The 13,851-nt window shown below is 33.4% G+C and overlaps 2 protein-coding genes across 3 annotated transcripts; one reads left to right on the top strand and one right to left on the bottom strand.

The window, feature by feature from the left end:
• Positions 1-254: 254 nt before the first annotated feature.
• LOC111282109 (uncharacterized) lies at positions 255-2,841 on the bottom strand. 2 transcript variants are annotated; one of them, XR_016342404.1, is made up of 4 exons: positions 2,137-2,841; positions 1,941-2,060; positions 1,202-1,784; positions 255-593 (listed from the first exon to the last, which is right to left on the bottom strand). XR_016342404.1 is itself a non-coding variant. In XM_022870060.2 (4 exons), exons 1-3 carry the CDS (start codon positions 2,692-2,694, stop codon positions 1,773-1,775), a joined length of 690 nt encoding a protein of 229 aa, XP_022725795.1. In that variant the 5' UTR covers positions 2,695-2,841; the 3' UTR covers positions 255-593; positions 1,732-1,772. The 2 variants fall into 2 exon arrangements, 1 of the variants encoding a protein (XP_022725795.1); XM_022870060.2 differs by having other exon boundaries at positions 1,732-1,784.
• Positions 2,842-5,582: 2,741 nt separating this feature from the next.
• On the top strand, positions 5,583-13,648 carry LOC111282793 (rop guanine nucleotide exchange factor 1-like). Its single transcript, XM_022871035.2, has 5 exons — positions 5,583-6,143; positions 6,717-6,833; positions 6,931-7,469; positions 7,904-8,257; positions 13,021-13,648. Exons 1-5 carry the CDS (start codon positions 5,858-5,860, stop codon positions 13,453-13,455), a joined length of 1,731 nt encoding a protein of 576 aa, XP_022726770.1. The 5' UTR covers positions 5,583-5,857; the 3' UTR covers positions 13,456-13,648.
• Positions 13,649-13,851: the final 203 nt, after the last annotated feature.

The following is a 13,851-nucleotide window of genomic DNA, read 5'->3' as shown; positions in this document are numbered from 1 at the left end:
TAGCGATCTCTTTAGCATAAAAATAATAATATGATCTTTTGTTTTCCATTTAGCTATGGTCTTCGGATAGGAGCCCGAAAATTCTAACATTTTATGGGGCAAGAACAAAGATGGTAGACACTGGATCGGCTTATTGATCATGATAATTTGTTTAAGCCGTATATAGCCGAAGGTGGGCAAGAAGTTCAATGTCCATGCTGTGTACAAAATTATTATTGTCGAGGGCTAAGACATCCATATACAAATGTCGAAACTGAAACTCACAAAACAAGTCTTTTAAAGCGAAGATGGCCAGCAAAAATTGTCAAGACAAAGCATCCCAAAAATGCATGTTTAATATAGGTGTATTTTTAACTAACAATACCACTTGAGTATCAATCCAAGATCTAAGTCCATAAAACAAGAGCTGTTTGTATCACTTGCGGATCTATTTGAATGGCTGAATGACATTTCATATGAACATAACTTATCAGGTAAAATTCTTTCTCAGGTCGCAGCAAAATGTCGTCATCTCACGATCCAAGGAACTTTATTGTTTAGCCCATCCTTGGAAGTTAAGAGAGGAACCTGTACCCACTTTCCCATCCGTGCACCTAGTTACATGTAAGAAGTCACATGTAAGAAATTACCATTCAACTAAGGACTTATAGCATGTGTAGTCATTGAAAGCAAGCAGTTAATGTACATCAAGTGGTAATGCTAGCTGCTGAACCACTAGTGGATTTGACCCTATTGGAACAATGCTGTGATGGCCATCATATTCTTTGAAGGAGAGAATCAAATGGTATTTCGTGTAAAGCATCTTTTAAATAAGCTCATGCATGCCAGAAAGCTCCACATGCTTTATGATGTTCAGCATTTAACCACAAGAACACACAAGATTTAATATAGATAAATGAGGATCTAAGTGCTACACGCAAGTTAAATAGCATTGCATGGACTTCATGGATCAACATTTCTTGATTAATCAGATTCCAGTTGACCAAGCAATTGCAATTTCCAAATCTTTTGAAAAGGCCATAAAAACATCAAAAATAGCTATTCAGTGATAAAAACTAAACTTGGCATCCAAGAATTTACCACATTGGTCCATGGAAAATCAAAAAGCAGAATCCCAAAAACTTGATAAGCATTCCAATGATGCAATGACATTGGCATAAGCTACTTAAGAAATATCACTAAGAGGCAAGTTTCCTCAGACCTTTACAGTATGCAACGGTTTGATTGAGGCATTGCATTGTTAACCCATCCTCCACAAAAGCCATTAAATTCCACTAGATTCCTAGGGCTAGTAGACTTCCATGTACATAAGCAAAAACAATCAGTCTAGTGACATAATAGTGACTTAAAGCTTAGGATAGCAATAGAGAACTCAGAAGCAAGCCTAACGTAATTTTAGTCACACATGAGAGAAAGGTAAACCTTCCAAAGGATCTATCTTATCTTTGCAACTTAATCAGTAATTTGCACAAGCTATGCCAAGTATTTCTCTGCCTGTACATCAGTCAAAAGGAAAAAAGAAAATAGGGAAACAACCATAGTTAAAGTAACAAATCAACAGAGGTGGAATCTGATGAGTAATAATAAATAGCCAGTATTATTAGTTAAATAAAATTTTATTTCAGTTTTAAGCACTAGGCAGACACTGCATACATAGTAGGCCAGAAACCAACACAAGTTTATATGCCACAATTGCATCTCTACACACAATTTGTTCGAAGGAAAACTCGCCTGATATTCTAGCCTGAGGAAATCTTAGCAGTGATCACTCTTCACTCAGCGATCTGCACACACAAAATAAAAATTATGTTAGGCATAAAAAACACTAACAATTGTTCATGATATTCAACAATACCTAAGCAAATCAACCCATCAGATCATTTCAAATTAGCGGAGGGCATGGACACGGCATTAGTTCAAACTAGGCTAAAAAAACTTGCCTGGTTTAGAGGATTGTCAGGAGATTTCTTCCATAGTTTCCATATCATATCCTTGTATTGAGTGTGAGTAAGACCCGGCTTCTCCTCTTTAAGCCTGGGAAGCTCACCTTCTTCAAATGCCTACATACATTGATAATACCAATTGAGAGAGTAAATGAAAATTCAGGAAAGGAATAAGACAGCCCATGAAACGCACCTTAAAGGAGGCCTTAAGCCGCCTCTCAGGGTGGCGATCCGCGGGAAGATTATCCGCCACAGACATTTGCGCAATTGCCTCCTCCACACTTCTTGCTTCAATCACGGAATCATCCCTATTCGTGTTTGTCGCTAACACCATCCTCTCATACTCTTCTTCCGCCGCCGTCCTACTCTGCCTCTTCTTCGTCTCCTCTGCTTTCTTCGCCATCTCCGCTTGCTCCTCCTCCCTCCTCTTCCTCAGCTCCGCTTCCGTCACCTTCGGCACCGGAATCGACACGCGGTTCGCCTTCTTTTCCGGTTTCTTCATCGCTTTATCGATCTCCTTCTCCTCCATCTCGGCTTGACGACGTGCCTCCGCACGGCGAGCTGCTGCTTCGGCTCGTTTCTCGGCGTCCTCCTCGCGTTTCTTGGCAGCCTTGGATTTAGGACCCTCGGCTTCGCGCCAGTACTGCTCTTCTTTCTCCCGGGCTTCCCGCTCTTTCCGATCCGATTCAGTGGCGCTCTTACGTGCACGCGCAACCTCGGCCTTGCTGTTTACACCCATCTTCTTCGGCATCTTGTCGCAAACTCAACCGTCAGTTAGGTTTTCGGTTTCTTTTTCCCGATTTGGATTTCAGAATTTTCAGAAATAAATTAATCCGTTAAAATAAAAAATTTTAAAAAACATAAAAGCTACACCCAAATCCAATCATCTAAACCACCAAATCCTTTTGTTTTCAATTTTCGCAAATATTAAAACAAAAAATAAAAATAAAAAACATATTTGGGCTTGTACAACGTTCTTGTCGTTCAATCAGTATGGTCACTTTAAGCCCGGTCTGCTCCGAGTTGGACCGAACTAGTAAATAAAGTGCTTGGGCCGTATGAGTTCGTGTTCCTTAACCCACTAACCCTTCAGCCTTGAGTTACGTAATTTCAAAATTAAAACACTTAATTTTTAATTTTTTAAGACAATTAAATAAATACTATATTTATTTGAATTGATTAAATGCAGTTCATAATTATTTAAGTAAATTTTTCTTGAATTTTATATAAATTTATCATTAATTATTAATTATTTTAATTAAATTATTATTTTTCGTCTCATATATAAAAAAATAAAAAATTTAAATACGTAAAACTTAAGTTTTTTTTTTAATCGTAACTTCCTTTACATACTTTACTTTTATCCTCTTTTAAAATCACGAACATTTTACTATTTTGAGTATTGGTACGTATCTTGAAAAACTAATTCAACGCTCTTTAATTAAATTTTTTGGTTACAAACCCAATTTTCATCACCTCCAATCTTGGATCAATTCTTATTTATTTAAGACACCAGAAAAATCATCAACAACAATATACATAAATAATTAAACCTTAAAAAATTTAAAAAAATTATATATTTTATTCAAATTATATAGGCCATTTTATTTTCGAACAAATTAACATTTCTGAAAACCTAAAGTGTTAATGCAAAGTACAATGTGAAAAGAGCTATGAAGGAATAGCAAGTGGACAAGGCACTACCAATTTGAATGTGATTAAGAAAATATGGTTATCATCCCCACACGTCTTTGGGATTTACTTAATTATTATTTAATTACTTGGTAATCAGTGGTATCATTAACTACACATTCCAATCTCAATTAACAAATTAATTGTTAATTAATTAATATTTATTAAAGTCTAGGTCGGGTCAACATCATACATAAAAAAATAAATGATCCTCCGTCCAAATTCCCTTTACAAACATAATAAACGGCACCGTACTTACCTCAGCACTATTAAATGAACAGATCAAATTCGTATCAAGTACCCGACCAGCCGACCTATGATGTTTTTTAAGCTACAGCTCGATCACGTGCATGAAACTCCATAGCTATCAATGTGATCCTTAGTTAGGGACAATATAACTCCACCCTACATTTTAATCATTAAAATGCACGTGGGTCCTAGATTGAGGGCTCTCATCTCGATCATCCGATCTGATTTTTGACCGCTGGTCAACCGAAGATTTTAATGACGTAAAAGGAATCCGCTTCGATTGCATCAGACAAGTAATAGAGTGACACGTGTTAGAACAACTGATTTTGGGTGATATCAGCAGCTGATGTGTGGCATGTTTAATTTTGAAAACGTAGCATATCCGACATCGATTACTTCTTATCCAAACAATGTCAGGGTTTTAGCTGCTAAAGATTCTTTCTATTTCTCACATCCCGATCGTTTAATAACACGACGGTCCCACTTTGTTGTCTGCAACGGTTTGAGATTCCAAACCCACAGTAATTACACTCTCACACACTGACAAAGATGAATTTTAAACCGAATTAATTTCTTAATCAATCCAACGCCTCAAGGATGCGAGCTCACGTTATTTTAAATGTAAACGTCCGCTTCCCAACCTTCACTCCCCTGCAAAAATACTAACCGCCGTTTGGTCCCTTCCACGCTCCATTCCTTCCGAAATAACAACTGGGCCCCATACCTTGCCGTACACGCAAGCAAAATTCGCGCCATGCATGGGAGAAATTTAGCCACGTCATCTGGGAATTCCAGCGTCACTGTTTTATTAAAAAAAATTAAAAACCTTGCGACCACATTTAAATCTTGAAAACAAATGTTTTTATTAATAAGAACTTACACTTATTGTTATTAAACTGAAAATTACTTTATTATTTTCTTAATATTTTTAATTTATATACTTTTTATCTTTCATATATAATTATTTAATTTACTTAAAAAATATTATACATTTAAATTCTTTTCATATGTAAGATTTAAAAATTTAATCATTGATAATCATTTAAGTTAATACTCAAATTACATGTTAGGTCTCAATTTATCATTAATAATAATATGATTCAATTATGCAATAATTTCTAGTACAGGGGAACAATGACCGAAGTAAAAGGCTTGTGTCGGATGGTAAGTAGGGGTAAACAAATTTATGAAAAAATTAAAAATTAATTTAAGATTATAATTTTTAATTTAGATACGATTAGATTAATTTTTTATTTGATTTAAATTAAAATAAAATATAAAATATATATTAAATTTAAATTAAATTAAATTTTAAATTAAGATGTGAAGAATCAAAAAAATCAAATTGAATTAAATTATATATTTTTATTAATTTTTATGTATATGTTAAATTTTTATAAAATAAAAATAATTATTTTATATATAAATTTATTTAAATATATTTAAAATTTTATTTAAATAATAAATAAAATTTAAAAATCAGAAACTAAAATCAAACCAAAACAATAAAATTTAATTTAGATCAATTTTAAAATAAAATTAATTCAGATACAAATTAAATTTAAAATATTTTAAAATATTATACATTATTCATAAAAATAAATCGATTCTATTCAAACAGTTATTACCCGAAACAAAATTGTGACAAAGCCGTAACGGAAAGATGAGCAGCGGCAAACGCCGTCTCTTTTGCTTTTGCACACGAAAACATCATCAGTACCAGTGACAGTACCAAGCACACAGTGACAATTTTAGAGAGAGAAACCAAAGAAAAAGCTTAAGTACTTATAGAGAGAGAAAGGTTAAAAAAAAGGAACACATACCGAGAGAGAATGTGATAGATTTCTAATTCTAAATTTCTAATCAATCATTTCAGTTCACCGCTACAACGCGAGAGCGGAGTTTCTTCTCAGCGTTAGCAAATGTCCGGCTGAGGGATTTTGTTTTTTAGCCGTTGGATCTTGTGATTAAAGATGATGGGGATTGTATCTTCTGATGATGATGGCTCTGATCAGCAGAGCAACCGGTTTGGGAGTTACAGTTTGAGTGCCGACGTCAGCGAGTCCGAGAGTTGTTGCAGCTTTTCGTGTCGGCGATTCGATGGAGAAGGTTGTTCGAGTTCGATGACGTCATCTCCGAGGTTACCGGCTGTTGGAGGGTTCGGTTTTCAGGCGCCGGTGATGTTGCCGGTGATTGGAGGGAAGGATGTCGTTATTTGGAATGATGATAAGCCTGAGAAACGGGACACCGATTTGTCGGGTATTTCCAATTTCTTTGTTTATTTTTGTATTTTTGCTTTAGATATAACTAAAATTTTCCAAGATATAGTAGATTTATGCTTAGAATATTCCTAAGCAAAATGATTTTGCTTGTTTCTATTTGTAGCAAAAAAAAATGTAATTATGATATTTCTTGTGACTAATAATTGCAAAAATGATAAACCTTAAAAAGAAAAAAATGGCAGCTTTTACAACATATTATGTTTCCATATATGGTTATTTTTGTAATTTTTGTCCTTTTTTTTTCTAGTCATGCCCTTGTTTTTTTTTTTTAATTTAAAATAAAACTTGTTTTTAGGAATTTTTGGAAAATCGAGCAGGAAGATTGATTTCTTCTTTCAATTTTTTTTTTCTGTTATAGCAAGGAAAATCTATAAGAAAAACACCATCTGGCTGTTATGAGTATTCTATTTGTTGTAATTTATTGTTTAGTGTGCTTTTTTAAGGATTAATCTGCTTGATTTATTATTATTATTAATTTTTTCTTAAATTCTGTGGTTTTTATTATTATTTTTACTGATTCTTTTAATGTTTTCAATGTTACATTATGTAGAAGTTGAGATGATGAAGGAGAGATTCGCAAAGCTTCTTTTAGGAGAAGACATGTCTGGAGGTGGGAAAGGAGTGTGCACTGCACTTGCCATTTCAAATGCAATCACAAATCTCTCTGGTTGGTGTGATTTTGCTTATAATTTCTTGTACCTCGGGTTCTAGTATATTCTATAAATTTCGTTTAAGCCAAATGGTACTCTTGTTTATAATGGCAGCAACTATCTTTGGTGAGCTGTGGAGGTTAGAGCCACTAGCACCGCAGAAGAAGGCAATGTGGAGGAGAGAAATGGAGTGGCTTTTGTGTGTGAGTGATTCGATTGTTGAACTTGTACCGTCAATACAACAATTCCCTGGAGGAGGCACATATGAAGTCATGGTTACAAGCCCACGCTCAGATTTGTATATAAACCTTCCTGCCCTTAAGAAGCTTGATGCAATGTTGATTACCATGCTTGATGGGTTTCGTGAGACAGAGTTTTGGTATGTTGATCGGGGAATAGTTGTGGGTGATGGTGGTGACTCCGATGCTTTTCCATCATCTGTTTCTGGAGGAAGGCCCTCAATTAGACAGGAAGAGAAATGGTGGTTACCATGTCCAAAACTGCCTCCAAATGGTTTGTCTGAGGATGCAAGGAAGAAGTTGCAGCAATGCAGGGATTGCACAAACCAAATTCTGAAGGCAGCCATGGCGATTAATAGCTGTGTGCTGGCAGAGATGGAGATACCTGCTGCTTACTTGGAGACCTTACCAAAGGTATGTGACTGTTTCTCAAATATTGACATTTGAGCAGTCTTGCTGAAAAACGCATTAGAAATCATGCATTGATACTGTTTGTTGGGTAATAATTCTTGAACAATAATGGTTGGTACTCAATATTGATCTGTCAATTTAGCGATTAATAATTCCCTAATGAGCATCTCTATCAAGAAACCTGCCAGTTAAGGAAAGTGCTCAATGTTGGATTGAAAAGTTAAGAATAGCTTTGGAAGGGAATGGACATGCATCATTAGGTTTCTCTCATTGAATGTCAAAATAACTGGATCATTTTAATGTTGCATTCAATAGTAGTTGAAAATTGACACTCTCTGACAGTTTTTGTGAACCAACTGTGTTTCAACATAATATTTCTTACACATGCTTTAAGTGTAACAAATTTTCCTTGCCATTTGATGTCCAATTGCCATCAGAATGGAAAAGCTTGTTTAGGAGATATCATCTACCGTTACATTACAGCTGGTCAGTTTTCGGCAGAATGTCTACTTGATTGCCTTGATCTGTCAACAGAACATCACACTCTGGAAATAGCTAACAGGATTGAGGCAGCAGTACATGTTTGGAAGCAGAAAGATCAGAGGAAACACGTGAATCACATCAAAGCTAGGCGCTCATCATGGGGTGGAAAGGTCAAGGGCCTTGTTGCTGTTAGTGAAAAGAATAATTTTCTGGTCCAAAGAGCTGAGACCTTGTTACATAGCTTGAGGCTTCGTTTCCCTGGTCTTCCACAGACAGCACTGGATATGAACAAAATTCAATATAATAAGGTATTTTACACCGATTCTTTATGAAAAAAAAAACAGAAGTATTAATTGTCTGTATCGTCCACTATCATCAGAGATTATTCTAGCATGTGTTTGTTAAACAATGTGGCCTAATAAATGTGACTTAGTAGCTCCTTGGTTAGTTAGTGAGGCTACAACCAGCTAATGTTAGTTGGGCCACAGCTTTTTAATGGGGTAACGGGCCTATAATGAGTGAATTTACAATTTATGTTATCTTGTTTTGGTGATCTCTCTTAAAGTGAAAGACGAATTTCTTCTACTAGTTAGTACATTATGTAGCTGTGGTTCCCATAATGTTGGTACATGTGTGGTTTGTATCCTTCTTATTGTTTTATGGAGAAAACTTTAGTGAGTGTGGAAAAATTAAGAAATAAAACTGTGTGAAAAACTAAAAGTAAAATTGAATGTATAGTGAAAAACTACTCATTAAGAATTATACAAGAACCTTAGGTTTATATACAACTAAATAGGAGTTAAACTAGAAAATTAAATCTTTCTAAAAACTAATCATATAATTGAGAGATTGTCTATCCTAATTTTTTGTCATTAATTTTAGAGATACAAATACTTAATTCTAGAGATACAAATATAAATACACAGATTACAATATTACAATCAGTTGTAAATAAATGTTTTCTCACACTTTTCTTCAAGCTGGTGAATAGGGGTTTCCCATTTCTAACTTGAAAATAATTTCTTGAAATGTTGCATTGCTGATACTTTTAGTTAATACATCTGCAAGTCGCCATTGGTTGATACATAAGGTGTACAAATCAACTTATTGTCTAATTTTTTTTTTATGAAAATGTTGCTCTACTTCAATGTGTTTTGTTTTGTCATGTGGTACAGGATTGTGCGTAATGCTTATTTTAGACTTATTATCAGAGTAGAGTCTCATTGGTTTATCTCACGTGATCTTCAAGTCTTCTAGGATAATCTTTAATCATAGTAGTTCACAAATTTTTTGAGCCATTGTTTTGAATTCTGCTTCAGCACTTGATCTTGCCATTACAGCCTTTTTTACTGTTCCAAGTCACAAGATTACCACTTAAGAAAGTGCAGTAGCCTGAAGTAGATCTTCTATCAGTTACTGAACTTGCATAATCAACATCTGTACATGCTTCTAAAACTAGTCTCGAATTTTTTTTTGAATAAGATATATCTTTCAAGATTGACTTTCAAATAGTGTAATATACGATAGAGAGCCTGTAGATGCATTTATTTAGGATTATGCATAAATTGACTTACCACATTCAGCATATGTCATATCAGGTCTAGTATGTGAAATAAATGAGTCTTTCAACTAATCTTTGGTACATCTTTTTATCTACAACAGCATCTTCATTAGCTTTTTCAATTTTATGATTAGGATCTATAGGGATATTTGCAGGTTTACATGTGAGCTTCTCAGTTTCCTTCAGAAGATTCATAACATATTTCTGTTGTGAAATGAAAATATCATGCCATGATTGATTTACTTCAATTCTTAGGAAGTACTTCAATTTTATTAGCTCTTTTCTCTCAAATTCTCTAATCAAACACTGTTTTAGAGATTCTTTCTCCTTTTCATCATCTTCAGTTACAATTATATCATCAATATACACTAATAGAACTGTGATTGCCTTGAATCAGAATGCTTGATAAACAATGTGTGATCTTTTTCACTCTATTTACATCTCATTGCTAGCATCATTTTGGTAAATCTCCCGAACCGAGTTTTAGGAAACTGTTTACGGTCATATAAAAAATTTTCAGTTTGCATACTTTGTTTCTAGATGAGCTTCAAATCTCGGTGGAACCTTCATATATATTTTTTCTTCCAAATCATCATGTAGAAAAACATTTTTTACATCAAATTGTTGAAGTTATTAATTGTAATTTACAGCTAATGATAACAAAATTTTAACTGTATTCATCTTAGCATCTGGAGCAAAAGTTTCTTGATAATCCATTCAATAGGTTTGAGTGTAGCCTTTAGTCACTAATTTGATTTTATATCGTTCAACAGTATTATTTGCCTTGTATTTTACAGTGAAAATTCATTTACACTTCACTGGATTTTTTCTTTTAGGCAATTCTGTCAATTCTCAAGTTTTATTTTTCTCTAAAGCCTTCATTTTTTTTTAATGGTTTGCCTTTATTTGTCATTGGATAATGTCTCGGATAATGTAGTTGAAATAGAAATAATGTTTAAGTTCACAAGAAAGTTTTTGTGGGATAGTGAGAATTTTTTAAATGACATAAAATTAGAGATTGAGTATAGTGGATGTTTAGTACATTTTTTGGTTTATTTTCTAATGGCAATAGGCAGATCATAATTATTAGTTATAATTTTAGGAGATTCATGCTCATTTTAAAAAACAAAGTAAAAAATTATAGTTATCTCATTTTCAGAGCTAAGAGCAGGTTCTTGGACTGGCACTGGTTCAGGATCTGAAATTTTTTTTGAGTACACTTATAATTCTTTCATAAAATTAAGAACGATATTATCTTTTGTCACATTTTTTGTATTTGAAATGGGTTCAGACTCAAATTCAGCAAAAATAGGTTTTGACTTAAAAGAATTAATGGGTGAAAATGTTGAAGAATGAGACAAATCAAACAAAAAAAAATATTTATCATTATCTTCCATGAATGAAGTGTCATCTGAAGATAAGATTGAGTAAAAAATTATTTATTTTCTTCAAAAATGACATCTGCAGACACAAAATTTTTTGGTAGGAGGATGATAGCATTTATATCCTTTTTGAGTTGATGAATATCTCATAAAGATATTTAATTGTTTTTGGATTCAATTTTCTCTTGTTATGACTGTGCACATGAACAAATGATGTACAATCAAATATATTAGGTGTGAGGTTGTTTATGATATTAAGGTTAGGATAGAATTGTGATAGTAGTTTTATAGGGGTTTTAAATCTCAAAATTTTTGAAGGGAATCTATTTATAATATGTGTGGCAGTGAGAACAGTTTTCCTCCAGTAAGATTTGGGTACATTTGCTTGAAAAAGGAAGGCTCGAGTTGTGGTTAGTAAATTGTTATTTTTTTTCTCTGTCATTTCATTCTGTTGTGGAGTATTAACACAAGATGATTCATGGATAATTTTTTCCTTTTTAAAATAGGTGGATAGAGTCTGGTTGAAATAATCTCTTGCATTATCATACCTAAATCTCTTGATTCTCACTCTAAATTGATTTTGGATCATGTTTTGGAAGCTTAAAAATATACTATTCACATCTGATTTGGATTTAAGTAAAAAAATTCAAGAGACTTTGGTATAATCATCTATGAATGAAACAAATCATTTTGCATCAGAAATATATCAACTTGCACTAGAAATATTAGGAATTATAGAGGGACCTCAAATGTCATTATGAATCAAGTAAAAGGAAAGAACTTCTTTTGTTACTAATTGAAAAAGACACGTATGTTCTTTACAAGTTCACAAACATCATAATGAAAATCTTCAACATTTAATCCTTTAAACAAATAAGGAAACATGTTTCTCAAAGTTCTAAAAGAAGGATGTCCAAAACAAAAATGATAAAGTCAGATTTTGTTTTTATTGAAAGATTTTTCGAAAGAAATGACAAAGGTAAACTATTCTTGATATTACTTGTGTTATTTAATCTCTCAAGATAATATAGTTCATTCTTCTCTTTAACAAGTCTAATCTTTTTCTTCGAACTTTGGTCCTGAAATTCACAATAAGAGGGATAAAAAATCACTTTGCAATTCATATCTTTGGTAAGTTTTTGTATGGATATTAGATTAGTAGATAATCCAGGAACGTGAGAATATTTTTTAGAATAAACGAGATATTAACTTACATCTTTTAATCTTGTCACTATAGTAAGTGAACTATCTTTCACAATAATTTTTTTATTACTAGAATACAGGGTATATGTGCTAAACTTCTGTGAGAAATGTATTATATGATCTATGGCTCATGAGTCAATAACTTAAGAACTCGTAATAAGCTTAACTGAGATATTTAATTCGTGAAAATCAAAAGCTTTACCTGAACTAGAGACTTTATCCAAGAAACATATCACAGTAGGTTTTTCAAGAGTTTTTAATAAGTTTCTCAGTTTTTCAATCTCTTTTCTGTCAAAATCTTTTTGTTTTCGAGACACTTGTAGTATTTCGGTGATTTTTTCAGTTGACACTTGTTCAAATTGGGTGGTAGTGATATCTGTCTTTGAACTGAAACAAGTCTTAAGATATAATCAGAAATGATTTTTAGCAATAAAGGTTAAAGAAGGAAAAAATAGAGTGGCTACGAAGGTCTTAGCAGGGTTCGACAATGAAGGTCTAAACAGAGTTCAGTAATGAAGGTCTAAAATAGAAGTCAACAATGAAAGCTGAAAATTTGGCTTCCCAAGAAGAGCCTAAAGCTATGATACCATGTGAAAAAATTAAGAAATAAAATTGCGTGGAAAACTAAAAGTAAAATTGAATGTATATTGAAAAATTGCTTATTAAGAATTATACAAGAACTTTAGGTTTACGCACGACTAAATTGGGGTTAAACTAGAAAACTAAATTTTTTTAAAAACTAATTCTATAATTGATGAATTGTTTATCTTAATTTTTTATCTTTAATTTTATGGATATAAATAATTAATTTTAGAGATATAAATATAAATACACAGATTATAAAATTACAATTAGTTGTAAATAAATATTTTTTTACAGTGAGCAACACTGAAAATAGCCCCCCTCCATTATCTTTTAATTGCAGGATGTTGGGCAATCAATTCTTGAAAGCTACTCAAGGGTGATGGAGAGTTTGGCCTTCAACATTATGGCAAGAATAGATGATGTCCTTTATGTTGATGATGCTATTAAGCGCAGTGCTGCTGTGGCAGAAACAATCTCCCTTTTCAGCAGGAGCGGTTTGAGTGGTCTTCCAATCCAGAAGCGAATGTCTCCGAGCCCCTTCTCAATTCAGCACACTCCTTATGCCTCTCCTTTTGCAACACCAACGTTCTGTTCTTCAACTCCACTCACTGGAAGCCCAGGAAGGGCACCTTCCTCTTTAAAGAGAAATGTTCTTAAGGAGGAACCAGACTGGAAATTCGAAAAACCATATGCGGCTGAATTTGAGAGGGTGTGGTCATATGCAGGGAGCCTCAGCGCAAGAAGAGTTTCCGAAAATGCTCCAGAGAGAGACTGAAATCAAAGATTCATGACTTCATTGGTGGCTGACAGGTTAAGAGAAATCTGTGATCTAATCTTGTATATTTCTTAGCATTAGGAATAATGGAATATCAGTCTCAAAAGTTTTGAATTTTTTTTTTTTTTGAAATTTAAATCGTGTTAGTGAAAGGAAGAGGACTATGCTTTAATCGAACTGCTATTCTTGGTCCTTTTTGGGTCGCATTTTCATGGCCAACTTTATGGATAAACAGAGGGCATTTGACCACCAGATGTCATTCAAACTAGCAAGTTACTAAGAGCAAACAATAGGTGCCTCAGAAAAGGAATTCGTATCTAACTAGCCAAGAAATGAGACAACAGAAAGAGATAATGATAACAATGAACTGAACATCAAGCCAAACAGAAAGAGTTA

Source organism: Durio zibethinus, chromosome 5 (assembly GCF_047325235.1).
Source record: "Durio zibethinus cultivar Kanyao isolate XHJ-2024 chromosome 5, ASM4732523v1, whole genome shotgun sequence".
NCBI classification, from domain to species: domain Eukaryota; kingdom Viridiplantae; phylum Streptophyta; class Magnoliopsida; order Malvales; family Malvaceae; genus Durio; species Durio zibethinus.
This window is presented reverse-complemented; position numbering and strand designations above follow the sequence as displayed.

Excerpts from the sequence above, each read along its gene's own strand:
- LOC111282793 (XM_022871035.2), top strand. The coding sequence starts at position 5,858 with ATGATGGGGATTGTATCTTCTGATGATGATGGCTCTGATCAGCAGAGC. Across the intron at positions 7,470-7,903 it reads ACTTGGAGACCTTACCAAAG|AATGGAAAAGCTTGTTTAGG; the intron begins GTATGTGACTGT and ends AATTGCCATCAG. Across the intron at positions 8,258-13,020 it reads ACAAAATTCAATATAATAAG|GATGTTGGGCAATCAATTCT; the intron begins GTATTTTACACC and ends TTTTAATTGCAG.
- LOC111282109 (XM_022870060.2), bottom strand. The coding sequence starts at position 2,694 with ATGCCGAAGAAGATGGGTGTAAACAGCAAGGCCGAGGTTGCGCGTGCA. Across the intron at positions 2,061-2,136 it reads GGCTTAAGGCCTCCTTTAAG|GCATTTGAAGAAGGTGAGCT; the intron begins GTGCGTTTCATG and ends CAATGTATGTAG.